The sequence below is a fragment of the Arachis ipaensis genome, chromosome B02 (genome assembly GCF_000816755.2).
Source record: "Arachis ipaensis cultivar K30076 chromosome B02, Araip1.1, whole genome shotgun sequence".
NCBI classification, from domain to species: domain Eukaryota; kingdom Viridiplantae; phylum Streptophyta; class Magnoliopsida; order Fabales; family Fabaceae; genus Arachis; species Arachis ipaensis.
In genome coordinates, this window is record NC_029786.2 from 75,808,372 (window position 1) to 75,827,896 (window position 19,525).

The following is a 19,525-nucleotide window of genomic DNA, read 5'->3' on the forward strand; positions in this document are numbered from 1 at the left end:
AGATCCAAGAGAAGATTCAAAACAGGAACTGGGAAGTCCTAGCTAATCCTGAAACGAAAGTGGGAAGGAATATGGTTCAGGAATTCTATGCTAATCTGTGGCAAACAGACAGGCAGAGAATATCTGGAGCTGCTCTCTATGACTATAGGACTGTGGTCAGAGGAAAGATTGTTCACATCTACCCTGACAAAATCAGGGAGATCTTTAAGCTACCTCAGCTGAAAGATGACCCAGACTCCTTCAATAGGAGAATGATGAGAACAAACAAGGGCCTGGATAAGATTCTAGAGGATATATGCATCCCTGGAGCCAGGTGGACCACCAGCACGAGGGGTGTCCCAAATCAACTCAAGAGAGAAGATCTCAAACCAGTCGCCAGAGGATGGCTGGACTTTATTGGGCGTTCTATATTGCCCACCAGCAACTGTTCTGAAGTCAATATTAGAAGAGCAGTGATGATCCATTGCATTATGTTGGGAAAAGAAGTAGAAGTTCATCAACTGATCCCATCTGAATTCTACACACTTGCCAACAAGAACTCCAAGGATGCCAGGTTGGCTTATCCAAGCCTAATCTCTATGCTCTGCAAAGATGCTGGAGTAAAGATGGGAATAATAGAGTATATCTCAGTGGAGCAACCAATCACTAAAATCACAATGGAAAAACAACAAATGCAGGATGACCCCATCAAGAGGAGGGCACAAGAATTCCTACCAGAACTCCCTCAATTTGAATACTGGGAGCATCTTGAGGCATCTGTCACTAAGTTGCAAGAAACTATGGACCAAATGAAGGAAGAACAGCAAAATCAAAACAGCATGCTTTGCAAACTGCTTAGAGAACAAGAAGTGCAAGGGCGTGAATTAAGAGAACTAAAGCGTCAGAAACTATCTCTTGAAGGGCCAAGCACTCCACAGACTAAAGAGGCATCCGCTTCCCAAAGTCAAGGTTGTTGAGTTCTAACCTTAACCTTAACCCTGTGATAATTTTTTTTTATTATTTGAGTTTTACCTTAGGAGTCATATAGTAGTAATTAGTATCTATATTTTTATTTTATCTCCAATTAAGTTATAATTTATTTTTCTCATCATCATTAAACATGAATAAAATAGAAGATTTTCTTTAGGATAAGGAGGCAACATTTCTCAAATTTTTAATACAAGAAATTCTGATTAATTACATGTGGTGGCAATGCTTTCTGCCTTCTGAATGAATGCTTGAACAGTGCATATGTCTTTGGAATTTGATGTTCTTGAATGTTAAATATGTTGGCTCTTGAAAGAATGATAAACATGAGACATGTTAGTGGTAATCTGAAAAATCATAAAAATGATTCTTGAAGCAAGAAAAAGCAGTGAATACAAAGCTTGCAAAAAAAAGCAAGCAGAAAAAGCCAATAACCCTTAAAACCAAAAGGCAAGGGTAATAAAAAGGATCCAAGGCTTTGAGCATCAGTGGATAGGAGGGCCTAAGGAAATCAAATCCTGGTCTAAGTGGCTAAACCAAGCTGTCCATAACCATGTGCTTGTGGCGTGAAGGTGTCAAGTGAAAACTTGAGACTGAGCGGTTAAAGTCAAGGTCCAAAGCAAAGAGAAGAGTGTGCTTAAGAACCCTGGACACCTCTAATTGGGGGCTTTAGCAAAGCTGAGTCACAATCTGAAAAAGTTCACCCAATTATGTGTCTGTGGCATTTATGTATCCGGTGGTAATACTGGAAAACAAAGTGCTTAGGGCCACGGCCAAGACTCATAAAAGTAGCTGTGTTCAAGAATCAACATACTGAACTAGGAGAATCAATAACACTATCTAAATTTTGAGTTCCTATAGATGCCAATCATTCTGAGCTTCAATGGATAAAGTGAGATGCCAAAACTGTTCGGAAGCAAAAAGCTACTAGCCCCGCTCATTTAATTAGAATCTGAGCTTCACTCAAAAACTCTGAGATATTATTGTTTCTTGACTCATTTTTATTCTATATTATTTATCTAGTTGCTTGAGGACAAGCAACAGTTTAAGTTTGGTGTTGTGATGAGCGGATATTTTATACGCTTTTTGGGGTTAATTTCATATAGTTTTTTAGTATGTTTTAGTTAGTTTTTAGTTTATTTTCATTAATTTCTAGGAAAAATTCATATTTCTGGACTTTATATGAGTTTGTGTGTTTTTCTGTAATTTCAGGTATTTTCTGGCTAAAATTGAGGGAGCTGAGCAAAAATCTGATTCAGGCTGAAAAAAGGACTGCTGATGCTGTTGGATCCTGACCTCTCTACACTCGGAATGGAATTTCTGGAGTTACAGAAGTCCAATTGACGCGCTTTCAATTGCGTTAGAAAGTAGACATCCGGGGCTTTCCAGAAATATATAATATTCCATACTTTGCTCAAGGATAGATGACGTAAACTGGCATTCAACGCCAGTTCCATGTTGCAGTCTGGCGTCCAGCGCCAGAAACACGTTACAAGTTGGAGTTCAACGCCAGAAACAGGTTACAGCCTGGCGTTGAATGCCCAAAACAGCCCAGGCACGTGAGAAGCTTTAGTCTCAGCCCCAGTACACACCAAGTGGGCCCCAGAAGTGGATTTCTGCACTATCTATCATAGTTTACTCATTTTCTGTAAACCTAGGTTACTAGTTTAGTATTTAAACAACTTTTAGAGATTTATTTTGGATCTCATGATATTTTTAGATCTGAATTTTGTACTCTTTGACGGCATGAGTCTCTAAACCCCATTCTTGGGGGTGAGGAGCTCTGCTGTGTCCTGATGAATTAATGCAAGTATTTCTATTTTCTATTCAAACATGTGTGTTCCTATCTAAGATATCCATTCGCACTTCAACATGAATGTGATGAACGTGACAATCATCATCATTCTCCCACGAACGCATGCCTGACAACCACTTTCGTTCATCGTAGAATGAATGAATATCTCTTGGATCTCTTAATCAGAATCTTCGTGGTATAAGCTAGATTGATGGCAGCATTCAAGAGAATCCGAAAGGTCTAAACCTTGTCTGTGGTATTCCGAGTAGGATTCTGGGATTGAATGACTGTGACGAGCTTCAAACTCGTGAGTGCTGGGCGTAGTGACAGACGCAAAAGGATAGTAAATCCTATTCCGGTACGATTGAGAACTTGCAGATGATTAGCCGTGCGGTGACAGCGCACCTGGACCCTTTTCACTGGAGGATGGATGGTAGCCATTGACAACGGTGATCCACCACACAGCTTGCCATAGGAGGACGTGCGTGCGTGAACAAGAAGACAGAGGAAAGCAGAATTTCAGAAGACAAAGCATCTCCAAAACTCCAACATATTCTCCATTACAGCATAATAAGTATTTATTTCATGCCCTTTTATTCCTTGCAATCAAATTTGATAAGTGAATTGTTTTATTGTTTTTTTGACTAAGAGTTACAAGGTAACTATAGATTGCTTCAAGCCAACAATCTTCATGGGATCGACCCTTACTCACGTAAGGTATTACTTGGACGACCCAGTGCACTTGCTGGTGAGTTGTGCGAATTTGTGAAGAATTGTGATTTCCAATTTCGTGCACCAAGTTCCAACATTGGGAAAATAAGGATGGAGCACCAAGAGCATTCCATCATCCTCCATAAAATTAGAGAAGACCAAAGAGCCATGAGGGAGGAGCAACAAAGGCAAGGAAGAGACATGAGGAGCTCAAGCACTCCATAAGATCTTTAAGAGGAAGAACTAGCCGCCATCACTAAGGTGAACCCGTTCTTTAATTTCCTTGTTCTTATTTTTCTGTTTTTCGAAAATTATGCTTTATGTTTTATCTATGTTTGTGTCTTTATTACATGATCATTAGTGTCTAGTGTCTATGTCTTAAAGCTATGAATGTCCTATGAATCCTTCATCTTTCTTGAATGAAAAATGTTTTCTGAAAAAGAAAAAGAAGTACATGAATTTTGAATTACATCTTGAAAATAATCTAATTATTTTGATGTGGTGGTAATACTTTTTGTTTTCTGAATGAATGCTTGAACCTGCTTGAACATTGCATATTTTTTATATTGTTGTTTATGAATGTTAAAATTGTTGGCTCTTGAAAGAATGATGAAAAAGGAGAAATATTTTTGATAATATGAAAAATCATAAAATTGATTCTTGAAGCAAGAAAAAGCAGTGAAGAATAAAAGCTTGTGAAAAAAAAAGAAAAAAAAAAGAAAAAGAAAGAATAAAAAAGAAAAAGCAAGCAGAAAAAGCTAATAACCCTTTAAACCAAAAGGCAAGGGTAAAAAGGATCCAAGGCTTTGAGCATTAATGGATAGGAGGGCCCAAAGGAATAAAATCCTGGCCTAAGCGGCTAAACCAAGCAGTCCCTAACCATGTGCTTGTGGCGTGAAGGTGTCAAGTGAAAGCTTGAGACTGAGCGGTTAAAGTCGTAGTCCAAAGCAAAGAGAGTGTGCTTAAGAGCTCTGGGCACCTCTAACTGGGGACTCTAGCAAAGCTGAGTCACAATCTGAAAAGGTTCACCCATTTATGTGTCTGTGGCGTTTATGTATCCGGTGGTAATACTGGAAAACAAAATGCTTAGGGTCACGGCCAAGACTCATAAAGTAGCTGTGTTCAAGAATCAACATACTGAAATAGGAAAATCAATAATACTATCTGAATTCTGAGTTCCTATAGATGCCAATCATTCTGAACTTCAAAGGATAAAGTGAGATGCCAAAACTGTTCAGAAGCAGAAAGACACTAGCCCCGCTCATCTAATTGGAAATGAGCTTCATTGATATTTGGAATTTACTGTATCTTCTTTTCTTTTTATCCTATTTTGTTTTTAGTTGCTTGTGGACAAACAACAATTTAAGTTTGGTGTTGTGATAAGTGATGATTAGACTTTTGTGTGGTCTAGAATTCACAAATGAATTCTCGTTGCAAGTATAGTTTCTAAACCAAACAATAGTCCTTTCATACAAAAGATTGTTTGCACTAAAACAAACCCCTAAATTTATAAACCGAAGTATTGAACCTCGGGTCGTTCTCCCTAATAATTACAATAAAGTATCTTGTCATTAGTTATGGAGCATGTTTTGGGGTTTTTGATAAGAAATATGAAAAGTAAATGGTAATGAATTAAACTAATAGCTAAAAAGGTCTTGGAAAAGGTTGGTGGTCAAGGATCTCTATCCTAATCACTAACCACAACATGAGAATTGGCAAGGATCAACCCCAGTAAGTCATCCCCTAACCAATAGTAAAGGAAAGTTAAGTGAGCTATATCAATCCAAGTCCATAAGTCCTAGTTCTACACCAAATCAATTAGTGAGATCTAGAGTTAATGGCTCCCAACCGTCAATCACTTGGACATTAGTAACTCAAGAGTTCCTAAGTTACCTTCCCAAGCCAAGAGCATAAAATTCTACTCTAAAATTCAACTAAGCATTTTATCAAACACTTAGAAGGTATAAAATGAAAGCATAGTAAAATTGCAAGGAATGTAAATCTACACTAAAATCCAACCAAGCATTTTATCAAACACTTGGAAGGCATAAAAGGAAAACATAGTAAAATAGCAAGGAAAGTAAATCTACACTAAATGAACATGAATCATAAATTGCATTGAAAGAGAGATAGAAGAACAAAAGTGCATCAACATAAAAGTAGAGAATTACATGAATTAAATGCTAAACTAGAGAGAGGAAAGGTATAAGAAGAAGAATTGAAAAGGGAAAAGTAAATCAAAGCATGAAATTAACCTAGATCTAAGAATTCCTAATCTAGATCTAACCTACTCCTAATTCTAGAGAGAAGAGAGAGCTTCTCTCTCTAGAAACTAACTAAAAGCATGTGAAAACTAAAATAAAACTAAACTAATCACTAGATGTCTCATCCCTCTTCAATCCTTGGGTTAAATAGCATTAGAAATGAGTTGGATTGGGCCCACAAGGCTTTAGAATTCGCTGGCCGCTAATTTGCTTTTAATGAATCACGTGCAAATCGGCACGTACACGTACATGCCACGTGAGTGCCCCATAAACGTGATGAAACTATGGCAAATCCTATATAATTTTGAAGCTCCGGATGTTAGCTTTTCAATGCAACTAGAACCGCATCATTTGGACCTCTGTAGCTCAAATTATGGTCAATTAAGTGCGAAGAGGTCGGCTTGACAGCTTTTGCGATTCCTTCATTTCTTCATGAGTTCTCCATTTTTTACATACTTTTCATTCATTCCCTTGATCCAATCTTTGCCTCCTAAATCTAAAATCACTTAACAAACATATCAAGGCATCTAATGGAATCAAGGTGAATTAAATTTAGCTATTTCAAGACCTCAAAAGCATGTTTTCACTCTTAAGCACAATTAAAGGAGAAGTTATAAAACCATGTTATTTCATTGGATAAATGTGGGAAAAGATGATAAAATTCCCCTAAAATCAATACAAGATAAACCCTAAATATGAGATTTATCAACCTCCCCAAACTTAAACTAAGCATGTCCTCATGCTTAAACCAAGAGAAAGCAAAGGGGTATCAACATTTATTCAATGAAATCTAACTAAATGCAACCTAAACTATATGCAACTATCTACATGAATGCAATTGCTTGGTCAAAATGAATCAATGTCCAAGAAGCATATATGCACAAGGGCTAAAGGTATTAGCAACCATGCCAAACCACAATTGAATTGAGCTATTACATATTTTTACAAACTTGCATGAAGAATGATGATCATAGGTGAAAACATGTAATTGAGCATCAAACCCTCACCGGATGTGTTTGCACTCTATTCGCTCAAGTGTTTAGGGTTGATTCACTCAATTCTCCCCTAATCATGTTTTCCAAGATTTATTTTTCTTCTAACAATCAACATTTATTTCATGTATGCATACACCTATCATGAGGTCTTTTCATTGGTTGTAATGGGGCTAGGGTCAAGGTAGGATGCATATTTGGTCAAGTGAGATTGAAATTTGAATCTTTGATAAGCTTAGACTTCCCACCTAACCTATGACATCCTATACAATTAAGTTCTAACCTAGCTACCCATCTTTCACTTTTTAACATACTCATGCATTTTCTTTTCATTTTACAACTCATATGCATTGATTTTATTGAGCTTCGCTTTGCTTTGGGGCATTTTTGTCCCCTTTTTATTTCTTTTCTTTTTCTTTTTCTATATATATTTTTTCTTTTCTTTTTATTTTTCTCATTTTTTTTTACAAGAACATCAATGCATAAGGTTTTACATTCATTACACATGAGCATGTACCAAATTCCCAATATTTTTAACAAAAAATACAAAACTACCCTTTTATTCACCTAATGTCCCAAATTTCCCACACTTGAATGATGCTCACACTCACTACTGGCCTAAGCTAATCAAAGATCTAAATAAAGGACATTTATTATTTTTTGCTTAAAGGCTTGTAATGTGCTGAAATTAAGAACAAAGTGGGTTAATCGTAGGCTCAAAGTGGCTAATAATGGAAGAAAAAAAGGTAGGCTATTTGGGTAAGTGAGCTAAATGAAATGATGGCCTCAATCATATAAATGCATGAATACACAAAATAATGGACACAAAAAATCAAACAAATCAAAGATTACAATCATAGAAAGAGAATAATGCACACAAGAAGGAAAAATTAGTGGTTATAAGATGTAACCACACCATTAGGCTCAAATCTCACTTGCTTGTGTTCTTAGCTCAAAAATCATGTATGAAAAGTTTTATGAAAAGTTGAGGTGCCCTATAGATAGAAATCTTGAAAAATCTCATTATTTTGACTAAGCTTATTATGTATATATATGCAAAAATAAGAAAATGAAACAAAAATCCTAAAAGAACTAAAAAAATGAAATACAAAAGTGTTGAGATTAGAAACTTGTCACCCAAAATCGCCGATCGGTCGGATGACCTCCTCACACTTAAAAGTTTGCACCGTCCTCGGTGTACGCAAAGATGAGCAAGGGGGTACGGCGACTCTCCGGATTGCTACCTTTAGCTGGTAGGTCAACCGGTTGCTGCGTGTTCTTTCTTCCGCTTCCATTTTTGCTTGCGGTGTATCATTCATGAAAACAAAAATATAACACCATAAGATGAGAAAATACAAAAGCAGGAAGCATACATTGTTGGAATGAGGTAATAATCACTACAATTAAGTGAGTGAATTAGTGTGACATTAATCACAAAAAGAAATGTGAGTCCTAAATTAGGCGCCTTTTAGAACACACATTATTATAAAAAGCGATGTCACAAAAGAAGCATGCACTTCACTTATCCAAGTGTGCTTGAGATGCTTTAAGTAAACTTGTGAGGTAAAACAAGTATTAAAGAACCATGAAGGCATTCAAGCTATAAGCATATGGATGCATATGATCATGAAATACAATGCATTAAGAGAAATGCACAACATCATCCATCAAGAAGTTGCCTAATCAAAGAATAAGGTTCAAATCACATGGTAGCCAAATCATGCAATTCAAAAGGATTTAAAAGCTTGAAGGCAACGTCATGTGCTTGGTATTCACAAAAGTGAAGCATGAAAAACTCAAAACCAAGTAGCAAAATATAACCTCAAAAATAGAATCCAACAAAGATTATAGACATAATGATGTTGAGATAACATCCCGTTTAGGACTCAGCAACAATTAATGGTAAACAAGATTAACAATCCAACACTTATAATGAAAAAGAGAAAATGAAATGAAAACTAAACTAAGACCAACTAACTAACTAACTAACTAACTAACTAATTAACTAATTAACTGATTAACTAACTAAAATAAATGGTTATCAATGGTGTTTGGAAGTGTTGGATGAGGGGTAGAAGAAGGGAAGAAGAAAGGAGAAGGAAAGAAATGGAAAGAGGAGAAGAAAAGAGATGTGTTGAAGGAAGGACGTCCGTGCGTACGCGCGCATGGCGCGCGCGCGGGGATGGTGGTGCAATGGACGCGACGCGTACGCGTACATGGCGCGTCCGCGTCGATGGCTTATTTCGAGAGTGACGCGTACGCGTCATGTGCGCATACGCGCGAGTTGGTTTGTGCCTTAGGCACAGTACGCGCGCAACGTTCGCACAACTCTCGGGTTTTTGGCTTGGGGGTGGAATTTCTCAATCCGCGCGTACGCGTACATGGCACGTGCGCGCGGATAGGCGAAAATGCTTGATGCACGCGTACACGCGCATTGCGCGTACGCGTGGATGGTGCTCTTTTTTTTTAATTTTTTTCTATGTTTTTGCACCAATCCAGGCATTCTAAACCTCCAAACAACTACCAAAACACCATAAAACCTTATTTAACATACTAAACTACTAATTATACTCAACAAATCAACCAAAAACATGAATTTAAACTAATTACCAATATATACAAAAAGAGAAAAATGAAAAGAAGTTACCATGGTGGGGTGTCTCCCACCTAGCACTTTTGTTTATTGTCCTTAAGTTGGACTTATGGGGAGCTCCTCTTAAGGTGACTTGTGCTTGAAACCATCCTTGAACACCCACCAATGCTTGCATTTCCATTGAGCTCCATTCTTCAAGTTCAATTCTCCCAAGCTTTGATGGAGTTCTTCATAGACTATGGGCTCCCAAAGTTGATTCTCATGTATGCCGGGATCCCATATCTTGTTTCTACACCCATCTTTGAGTTGATTATCATTATTCCATTTGGGTGGCATAATCTTGGAATTCTTATTTAAGTAACCAAACAACATCCTAGACCCAAGCAATCTAGTTCTACACCAACCGTTGCAATTAAGCTTTGAACGTGTAGCCATCATGCACCTAGAATGATATTTCCAACCACTAGCCATCTTTCTTTTGCTCTTAAAGCCACAAATATATCTAAGTTGACCATCCGTCTCAAGCAAACCATATTCAAGGCGAATAATAAAGCTTGAGTATAAGGAATTTACCCACTTGAATAAAAGAATAGATGGTGGTGGCTTGGGGGAGAGGTATCTCCAATGTGCTAGCAAGCTTTACTCCCTTATGTTCTTCCTTGGTTACCTCCACCTCTTCACAAACTTCTTCACTTTCAATCCTTTGTTCATCATTTTCATCCAACTCTTCTCCATCACTCAAATCATAAACGGGAGTTTAAGAGAAATCTACCTCCACATTGCTTTCTATCTCATTGGGAGAAGGTTCTTCAAATTCAAAGGATTCACCACCAAGAAGGTTGGATGCATGGTCTTCATCACCAAGGAAACTCAATTCTTGCTTCATTCCCTCCAAGTCTTCACTCAAAAATTGTTTTGGAGGTTGTGCACTTTCCTCCTCAACATCCAATTCAATCGCCTTGGGGAGGTTCTCTTCGACTCTATGTTCCTAAGGAGGTTCCGCATCTCCTAAGTCTTCAACCACTTATTCCTTTTCTTCAATGATCATAAGCTCCTCCAATTGCTCTAATACAAAATAACATCCCTCATTTTCCACCGGAGTGTCCAATCTCTCCTTCATGCTATGCTCTTCTTTTGACCCTCCACATGTGACCATGGGAGTGCTTTGAATTCTCAAGCATTGGGAGGCTAAAGTGCTTACTACCTTGGTCAAGGTAGTCACAAATTCTAGTGTCTCCCTTTGCATCTCTCCTTGCCCTTGAAGTATAAGGCTAAAGATTTCATCCATTGAAGATTGGGGTGGGTAAGAGGATTTATTGTCTTGGAGAAGGGATTCATAATAGGAAGGTAGTTCTTCTTGGTAAGGGTATGGTGGTATATATTGAGGTGGTTCTTGGAAGTATTGATCTTGGAGTGGTGGTTCCATGTATGGCTCATATGGTTCAAAAGGTGGTTGGTATGGTGGATATGGATTATGGTCATATGGAGGTGCTTGGTGGTAGGGGGCTTGTGAGTATGGTTGAGGTTCATGTGGAGGATATGGCTCATAGGCATATGGTGGTGGTTCTTGAAAGTCACAAGGAGATTCACCATAGCCATTGGATTGATATGCATCATAGACTGACTCTTCTTCATAGTGCATTGGTGGAGGTTGATGCCATGAAGATTGATCATATGCCTATGGCTCCTCCCACCTTTGGTTATCCCATCCTTGATACACATCTTCATTATATTCCTCATTTCCTACAACATAGTGAGAACCAAACTTATAGCCAAAGTGATAATCCTTGATGAAAAGAGAAAATAAAAAACAAAAGCTAATAAGAAAGAATGAAACAAAGTCTTAAAACTCGCAAAAACTAACAAGAAATCAAAAAATCAAGCAATTCACACTATTCACATATATACAATAACTAATAACATAACACCATTGCAATTTCCCGGCAACGACGCCATTTTGATGATTAGACTTTTGTGTGGTCTAGAATTCACAAATGAATTCTCGTTGCAAGTATAGTTTCTAAACCAAACAATAGTCCTTTCATACAAAAGATTGTTTGTCACTAAAACAAACCCCTAAATTTATAAACCGAAGTATTGAACCTCGGGTCGTTCTCCCTAGGAATTACAATAAAGTATCTTGTTATTGGTTATGGAGCATGTTTTGGGGTTTTTGATAAGAAACATGAAAAGTAAATGGTAATGAATTAAACTAATAGCTAAAAAGGTCTTGGCAAAGGTTGGTGGTCAAGGATCTCTATTCTAATCACTAACCACAACATGAAAATTGGCAAGGATCAACCCCACTAAGTCATCCCCTAACTAATAGTAAAGGAAATTCAAGTGAGTTATGTCAATCCAAGTCCATAAGTCCTAGTTCTACACCAAATCAATTAGTGAGATCTAGAGTTAATGGCTTCCAACCGTCAATCACTTGGACATTAGTAACTCAAGAGTTTCTAAGTTACCTTCCTAAGCCAAAAGCATAAAATTCTACTCTAAAATTCAACTAAGCATTTTATCAAAAACTTAGAAGGCATAAAATGAAAGCATAGTAAAATTACAAGGAATGTAAATCTACACTAAAATCCAACCAAGAATTTTATCAAACACTTGGAAGGCATAAAAGGAAAACATAGTAAAATAGCAAGGAAAGTAAATCTACACTACTCAATTGCAAGGAATTAAACAACAAATCAAATAAACAATAAATGAACATGAATCTTAAATTGCATTGAAAGAGAGATAGAAGAACAAAAGTGCATCAACATAAAAGTAGAGAATTACATGAATTAAATGCTAAACTAGAGAGAGAAAAGGTAGAAGAAGAAGAATTGCAAAGGGAAAAGTAAATCAAAGCATGAAATTAACCTAGATCTAAGAATTCCTAATCTAGATCTAACCTACTCCTAATTCTAGAGAGAAGAGAGAGCTTCTCTCTCTAGAAACTAACTAAAAGCATGTGAAAACTAAAATAAAACTAAACTAATCACTCGATGTCTTATCCCTCTTCAATCCTTGGGTTAAATAGTATTAGAAATGAGTTGGATTGGGCCCACAAGGCTTTAGAATTCGCTGGCCACTAATTTGCTTTTAATGAATCACGTGGAAATCGGCGCATACACGTACATGCCACATGAGCGCCCCCTAAACGTGATGCAACTATGGCAAATCCTATATCATTTTGAAGCCCCGGATGTTAGCTTTTCAACGCAACTAGAACCGTATCATTTGGACCTCTGTAGCTCAAATTATGGTCAATTAAGTGCGAAGAGGTCGGCTTGACAGCTTTTGCGATTCCTTCATTTCTTCATGAGTTCTCCATTTTTTACATGCTTTTCCTTCATTCCCTTGATCCAATCTTTGCCTCCTAAATCTAAAATCACTTAACAAATATATCAAGGCATCTAATAGAATCAAGGTGAATTAAATTTAGCTATTTCAAGACCTTAAAAGCATGTTTTCACTCTTAAGCACAATTAAAGGAGAAGTTATAAAACCATGCTATTTCATTGGATAAATGTGGAAAAAAATAATAAAATCACCCTAAAATCAATACAAGATAAACCCTAAATATGGGGTTTATCAATGAGCAGATAATTTATACCCTTTTTGCCATTATTTTTACATAGTTTTTTGTATAATTTAATCACTTTTTATTATATTTTTATTAGTTTTTATTCAAAAATCACGTTTCTGGACTTTACTATGAGTTTATGTATTTTTCTGTGATTTCAGGTATTTTCTGGCTGAAATTGAGGGACCTGAGCAAAAATCTGATTCAGAGGCTGAAAAAGGACTACAGATGCTGTTGGATTCTAACCCTCGTATACTCGATGTAGATTTTCTGGAGCTACAGAAGCTCAATCGGCGCTCTCTCAATTGCGTTAGAAATTAGACATCCTGGACTTTCCAGAAATATATAATAGTCCATATTTTTCATGAGATTTGATGGCCTTAACTGGCACTCAAAGTCAGCCTAAAATTTCTGGCGTAAAACGCCCAAACTGGCACCAGAATTGGAGTTAAACGCCCAATCTGGCACCAAAGATGGCGTTTAACTCCTGGAATAGCCTAAGCAACATAAAATCTTCAATGCTCAGCCCAAGCACACATCAAGTGGGCTCCGAAAGTGGATTTCTGCATTATCTGCACTTAGTTACTCATTTTCTGTAAACCCTAGTTACTAGTTTAGTATAAAAACTACTTTTAGAGGTTTATTTTGTAGTCTTCTTCGAACCATCTGAGACAATTGTACACGTTTGGAGGCTGGCCTCACGGCCATGCCTAGACCTTCTTTCACTTATGTATTTTCTACGGTGGAGTTTCTACACCCCATAGATTAAGGTGTGGAGCTCTGCTATTCTTCATGAATTAATGCAATTACTACTGTTTTTCCTTCAATTCACGCCTACTTCATCTCCAAGATATAATCTTGTACTTAATTCAGTTAAGTCAGAATGAAGGGGTGACCCGTGACAATCACCTAATCTTCGTTACTCGCTTAGACAAGATCCGCGTGCCTAACAACCACAAGCAGTCTACATAATGTTCAACGTAGTCATTGGACGACAGGCAGAGTATATTCTCTTAGATATCTAATACACGGACCGAGTCCGTGAGATTAGTATCTTCGTGGTATAGGCTAGAACCATTGGCAGCATTCCTGGGATCCGAAAAGTCTAAACCTTGTCTGTGATTTTCCGAGTAGGATCCGGGAAGGGATGACTGTAAAGAGCTTCAAACCTATGAATGTTGGGTGCAAGTGACAGTGTGCAAAAGGATCAATGGATCCTATTCCGACGCTAGCGGGAACCGACAGATGATTAGCCATGCGGTAGCTGTACCTGATATTTTTCATCCGAGACGAGAAATCCGACAGTTAATTAGCCGTGCAGAAACCGTAGAGGACCATTTTCACTGAGAGGATCTTACAGCTTGCCATGGAAGGAGGTAACGCATGGTTGGAAGAAGGCAATAGAAAAGCAGAGGTTCAGAAACAACAAAGCATCTCCATACGCTTATCTGAAATTCCCACCAGTGAATTACATAAGTAACTTTATTTTATTTTATGTTTTATTTATCTTTTAATTATCAAAACCTTATAACCATTTGAATCTGCCTGATTGAGATTTACAAGGATGACCATAGCTTGCTTCAAGTCGACAATCTCCGTGGGATCAACCCTTACTCACGTAAGGTTTATTACTTGGATGACCCAGTGCACTTGCTAGTTAGTTGCACCAGAATTGTGAAAAGTGAGAATCACAATTTCGTGCACCAGTTACTTTTGGACTTTGTTCATTGACCTCAACAGGGATCATGGCTTCTACCCCGTATGCAAGTCGGAAGGATGTTTCCCCAGTTGTAGAATGAGGAGTTGTTCAGTAAGCCCACAGCACTTGCGGGAGTTCCTCTACCCAAGCTCCTTTTGCATCTTGCAACCTTTTCTTCAATCCAGCTAAAATAACTTTATTGGCTGCTTCGGCCTTCCCATTAGCTTGAGGATGTTCCACTGATGTGAACTGATGCTTAATGTTCATACTGGCTACTAAGTTCCTAAACATAGAGTCGGTGAATTAGGTACCATTATCTGTGGTAATGGAATGAGAAACTCTGAGCCGAGTAATGATATTCTTATACAGGAACTTCCGACTTCTTTGAGCTGTGATAGCAGCTAGTGGTTCTACTTCTATCCACCTGGTGAAGTAATCCACTCCCACAATAAAATACTTAACCTGTCCAAGGGCTTGGGGGAAAGGTCCGAGTAGGTCCAACCCCCATTTTGCAAAAGGCCATGGGGAGGTCACGCTCATGAGCTCTTCGGGGGAGCAATGTGGAAATTGGCATGCATCTGGCAAGGTGGACATTTTCTGACAAAGTCGGTTGCGTTCTTTTGCAAGGTCGGCCAAAAGAATCCGGCTCGGACCACTTTTCTAGCTAAGGACCGGGCACTGAGATGGTTTCTGCAGATGCCATTATGTACTTCTTCAAAGACTTCTTCGGTTCTGCAAGTCGGAACACATTCCAACAAGGGTGTGAACACCCCTCTTCTGTAGAGGACATTTTGTACTAGAGTGTAGTTCTGTGCCTCTTTCCGAATTTTCTTGGCCTCATTCTGTTCCTTGGAAAGGATACCAAATTTTAGATTCTCGATAAAGAGAGTCATCTATCCAAGGTTTAAGCCGGAGACAGGTAGAACATCCGACTTGTTATCCGACTTGACAACTGATGGCTCCTTAAGAGTTTCTTGTATCAGACTTCTTTTATTTCCTCCTAGTTTGGTACTTGCTAATTTAGAAAGGACATTTGCTCTACTGTTAAATTTCTGAGTTATATGTCGGACCTCGGTCTCGAGAAATTGTTGAAGTTGCTCAAGTGTTTTCTCTAAGTATCTCTTCATGTTGGGGTCTTTTGCTTGGTATTCTCCATTGATCTGGGAAGTTACTATTTGAGAATAACTGAAGACCACCACTTTGTTGGCTCCGACTTCTTTGGCGAGTTTTAAGCCTGCAATCATGGCTTCATACTTGGCTTGATTGTTGGAAGCAGGGAATTCAAACTTCAGGAAAAGCTCTATTTGAGTCCCCTCGTCATTGACCAAGATGATACCCACACCACTTTCGACTTTGTTAGAAGATCTATCTACATAGAGATTCCAAGTTGTAGAGGTTTCAGTCTTCTCACCTGTGTATTCTGCTATGAAATCGGTGAGGCATTAAGCCTTAATGGCCGTCCGAGTTTCGTATCTTAAGTCAAACTCGGATAGTTCTATGGCCTATTGTACCATCTGTCCTGCTATGTCCGTTTTCTGGAGGATTCGCTTTATAGGTTGGTTCGTCCGAACTCTTATGGTGTGTGCCTAGAAGTAAGGTCGGAGCCTCTGAGACGCCAGGATTAAAGCATATGCAAATTTTTATATTTTTTGATAGCTTAACTCTGGCCTTTATAAGACTTTACAAGCGAAATAAATAGGATGATGTTCGACCTCATTTTCTCGTACCAGTGCTGAGGCTACTACCTTATCAGCGACAGCTAGGTACAATACGAGTTGTTCTCTCATTTTTGGCCGGGTAAGGATAGGTGGTTGACTTAAGAATTTCTTAAATTCTTGAAAGGCTTCTTCACATTCAGAAGTCCATTCAAAATTGCACCCTTTTTTGAGTAATGAGAAAAGTGGCAAGGATCTCAAGGCTGATTCTGCCAAAAATTTGGACAGGCTGCAAGTCGGCCATTTAGTTGTTGAACTTCTTTTAGACAAGTCAGACTTCTCATATCCAAAATTGCTCTGCACTTGTCAGGGTTAGCCTCAATTTCCCTTTGTGTGAGCATGAATTCCAAAAATTTTCTTGCTTCTACCGTGAAGGTACACTTTGTGGGATTCAACCTCATCCCATGCTTTCTTATGATGCTAAAGACTTGTGAGAGATTTGTCTCGTCCTTGGTTTTTATCAACATGTCGTCCACATATACCTCCATTAAGTTTCCAAGGTGGGGGTGCGAACATCTTGTACATCAACCTTTGATATGTGGCACCTGCATTTTTTAATCCAAATGGAATGATCACGTAACAGTAATTTGCTCTAGGTGTGATGAACAATGTCTTCTCCTAGTCCGACTTGTACATCAGGATTTGATTGTTTCCTGAGTACGCATCCATGAAGGATAAGTATTGCTATCCTGAAGAGGAATCCACCAAAGCATTGATATTGGGGAGGAGATATGGATCCTTTGGGCAGGCTTTGTTGAGGTCGGTATAATCGACACACATCCTCCATTTTCCATTTTGCTTTTTTACCAACACCACATTTGCTAACCATGTTGGATACTTGACTTCCCTGACGAATTCAGCTTCTAGTAGTGCTTGAACTTGCTCTTTGACCACTTGAGCTCGTTCTGGTCCGAGCTTGCGCCTTCTTTGTTGGACAGGTCGAGAACTGGAATACACTGCCAATTTGTGCATCATGAGTCCGGGGTCTATTCCGGGCATGTCAACGGCCTTCCAAGCGAAGAGGTTGGAATTCTCCTGCAGGAGTTTTACAAGTTCTTTCTTCAAATCTATCCTTATATTTACTCCTATGTTGGTATTTTTTCTGACTTCCTCTCCGATTTGGACTTCTCCCGTCTTCCCTCCAAGCTGTGGTCGTAGTTCGCCTCTTCCTCGGACTCCTCCGAGCTCAATCAAATTGACTTCTTTACATTTACCTCAAAGATTCAAGCTTTCATTGTAACATTTTCTTGCCAGCCTTTGATCCCCCTTAATGGTAGCAATTCCGTCCTGGGTTGGAAATTTCATGCAGAGGTGAGGAGTGGAGACAACGGCTCCTAGTCGATTTAAGGTTGTCCTGCCAATTAGGACATCGTAGGCCGAAGCTACATCCACAACAATGTAGTCGATGTTTAAGGTTTTGGATTTCAATCCTTTTCCAAAAGTAGTATATAAGGAAATGAAGCCTAATGGCCTAATCGGTGTATCCCCCAGCCCGAAAAGAGTATCCGGGTAGGATTTTAGTTCCTTTTCTTCCAGCCCTAACTTGTCGAATCCAGGCTTAAACAGTATGTCGGCTGAGCTTCCTTGGTCCACCAAGGTCCTATGTAAATTTGCATTAGTAAGTATCATAGTGATTACAACGGGGTCATCATGTTCGAGCACAATTCCTTGCGCCTCTTTTGCGAAAGAGATAGTTGGGAGATTGGGTGTCTCTTCTTCAACGTGATAGACTTCTTTTAAGTACCTCTTTCGAGACGGCTTGGTTATTTCTCCCCTAGCGAATCCTCTTGTTATCATGTGGACATGTCACTCTAGAGTTTGTGGGGGCTGACCTCTTCGACTGACTTCTTCGTCATCTCTCTTCCTCTTTCCATGGCCGTCCGACCTTTCCATGAGAATCTATCTAACCGACCCTTCCTGGCCAGTTTTTCTATCACATTTTTTAAGTCATAACAGTCATTTGTAGAGTGCTTAAACAGCTTTTGGTACTCGCAATACTCACTACGGCTTCCACCCCTTTTATTTTTATCGGACTCGAGGGGGAACTTCTCGATATGACAAATTTCCCTGTAGATATCCACGAGAGAAACTCGTAGCGGGGTGTAGTTGTGATACCTCCTAGGTTTCTTCGAGCCAAATTCTTTTTTTTCTTGGGCTCCTTTTCCTTTTCTTTTTCAGCTCGCTCTTGTACATCGTTCAAAAAAGTCGGATGTCTTTTTGAGATAGACTGGGAAAAAGGGCCTTCTCGGAGACCATTGACCAATCCTATTATTATTGCCTCTGTGGGTAAATCCTAGATTTCTAAACATGCCTTGTTGAATCTCTCCACTCTAAGGGATTCACCGACTTCCTATTTGACTCCAAGTAGGCTGGGTGCATGCTTGACCTTGTCCTTTTGGATTGAGAATCATGTGAGGAATTTCCACGCAAGGTCGTCAAAACTAGTGACCGACCTAGGTGGCAGGCTGTCAAACCACTTCATGAACGACTTCGTTAGGGTTGTCAGGAAGGCCTTGCAGTGAGTCGCATCTGATGTGTCGGCCAAGTACATCTGACTTTTGAAGTTACTTAAGTGGTGCCTCGGGTTGGTCGTCCCGTCATAAAGACTCATGTCTGGGCTTTTGAAGTTTCTAGGAACTCTAGCCCGTATGACGTCTTTAGTGAAAGGATCTTCCCCTCCCAGTGGGGTGTCTGGCCGAGTTGTGCGCGAATTCTTGCCTCGAAGGTTGAATTCCAACTTTGGGAGCTTTTCCTCCAACTCTCTTCATCGTTTAATTTCTCTTCTCAGGTTTCTTTCTGCCTCCCGCTGTCGCTCTAACTACTGCTCTAGTTGTTCGAGTCGGCCATGATGTCTGTTCTGAGGGTTACCTGAAACTGTAGGTCGATCTTGGACGAGATCTTCTGTGCTGGTGGCGCTGATGTGTCCGACTGGTGGATGGTGGCCGGAGCCACCGCGTCCGACCTGTTGGACTTGTTGGTGATGCTGATCCTTCGTCACCGGAGGTTGGTGGTACCTGCAAGGGACTCCGGTGCTTAAGTTAGCAAGGGTATTAAGCAGGTTTTTAGTAGAATCAGAGTATGAGTTATACCTGGGTGCTCCAGTGTATTTATAATGATGAGGAGTAACCTTTCTGGAGATAAGATAGTTATCTTATCTTATCTTATCTTTGGGTGAGGTCATCTTATCTTCAAGGGAACCGTCCTTATCTCTAT

At 39.1% G+C, this 19,525-nt stretch overlaps 1 protein-coding gene across 1 annotated transcript; it reads right to left on the minus strand.

The window, feature by feature from the left end:
• On the minus strand, positions 16,800-18,109 carry LOC107627394. The gene is made up of 3 exons (XM_016330229.1): positions 17,564-18,109; positions 17,139-17,347; positions 16,800-16,857 (listed from the first exon to the last, which is right to left on the minus strand). The coding sequence occupies exons 1-3, from the start codon at positions 18,107-18,109 to the stop codon at positions 16,800-16,802; spliced, it is 813 nt and encodes a 270-aa protein (XP_016185715.1).

Excerpts from the sequence above, each read along its gene's own strand:
- LOC107627394 (XM_016330229.1), bottom strand. The coding sequence starts at position 18,109 with ATGATAACAAGAGGATTCGCTAGGGGAGAAATAACCAAGCCGTCTCGA. Across the intron at positions 17,348-17,563 it reads TTAAGGGGGATCAAAGGCTG|GAGAATTCCAACCTCTTCGC; the intron begins GCAAGAAAATGT and ends AAACTCCTGCAG. Across the intron at positions 16,858-17,138 it reads GAAGTCAAGTATCCAACATG|GTGCCACATATCAAAGGTTG; the intron begins GTTAGCAAATGT and ends TAAAAAATGCAG.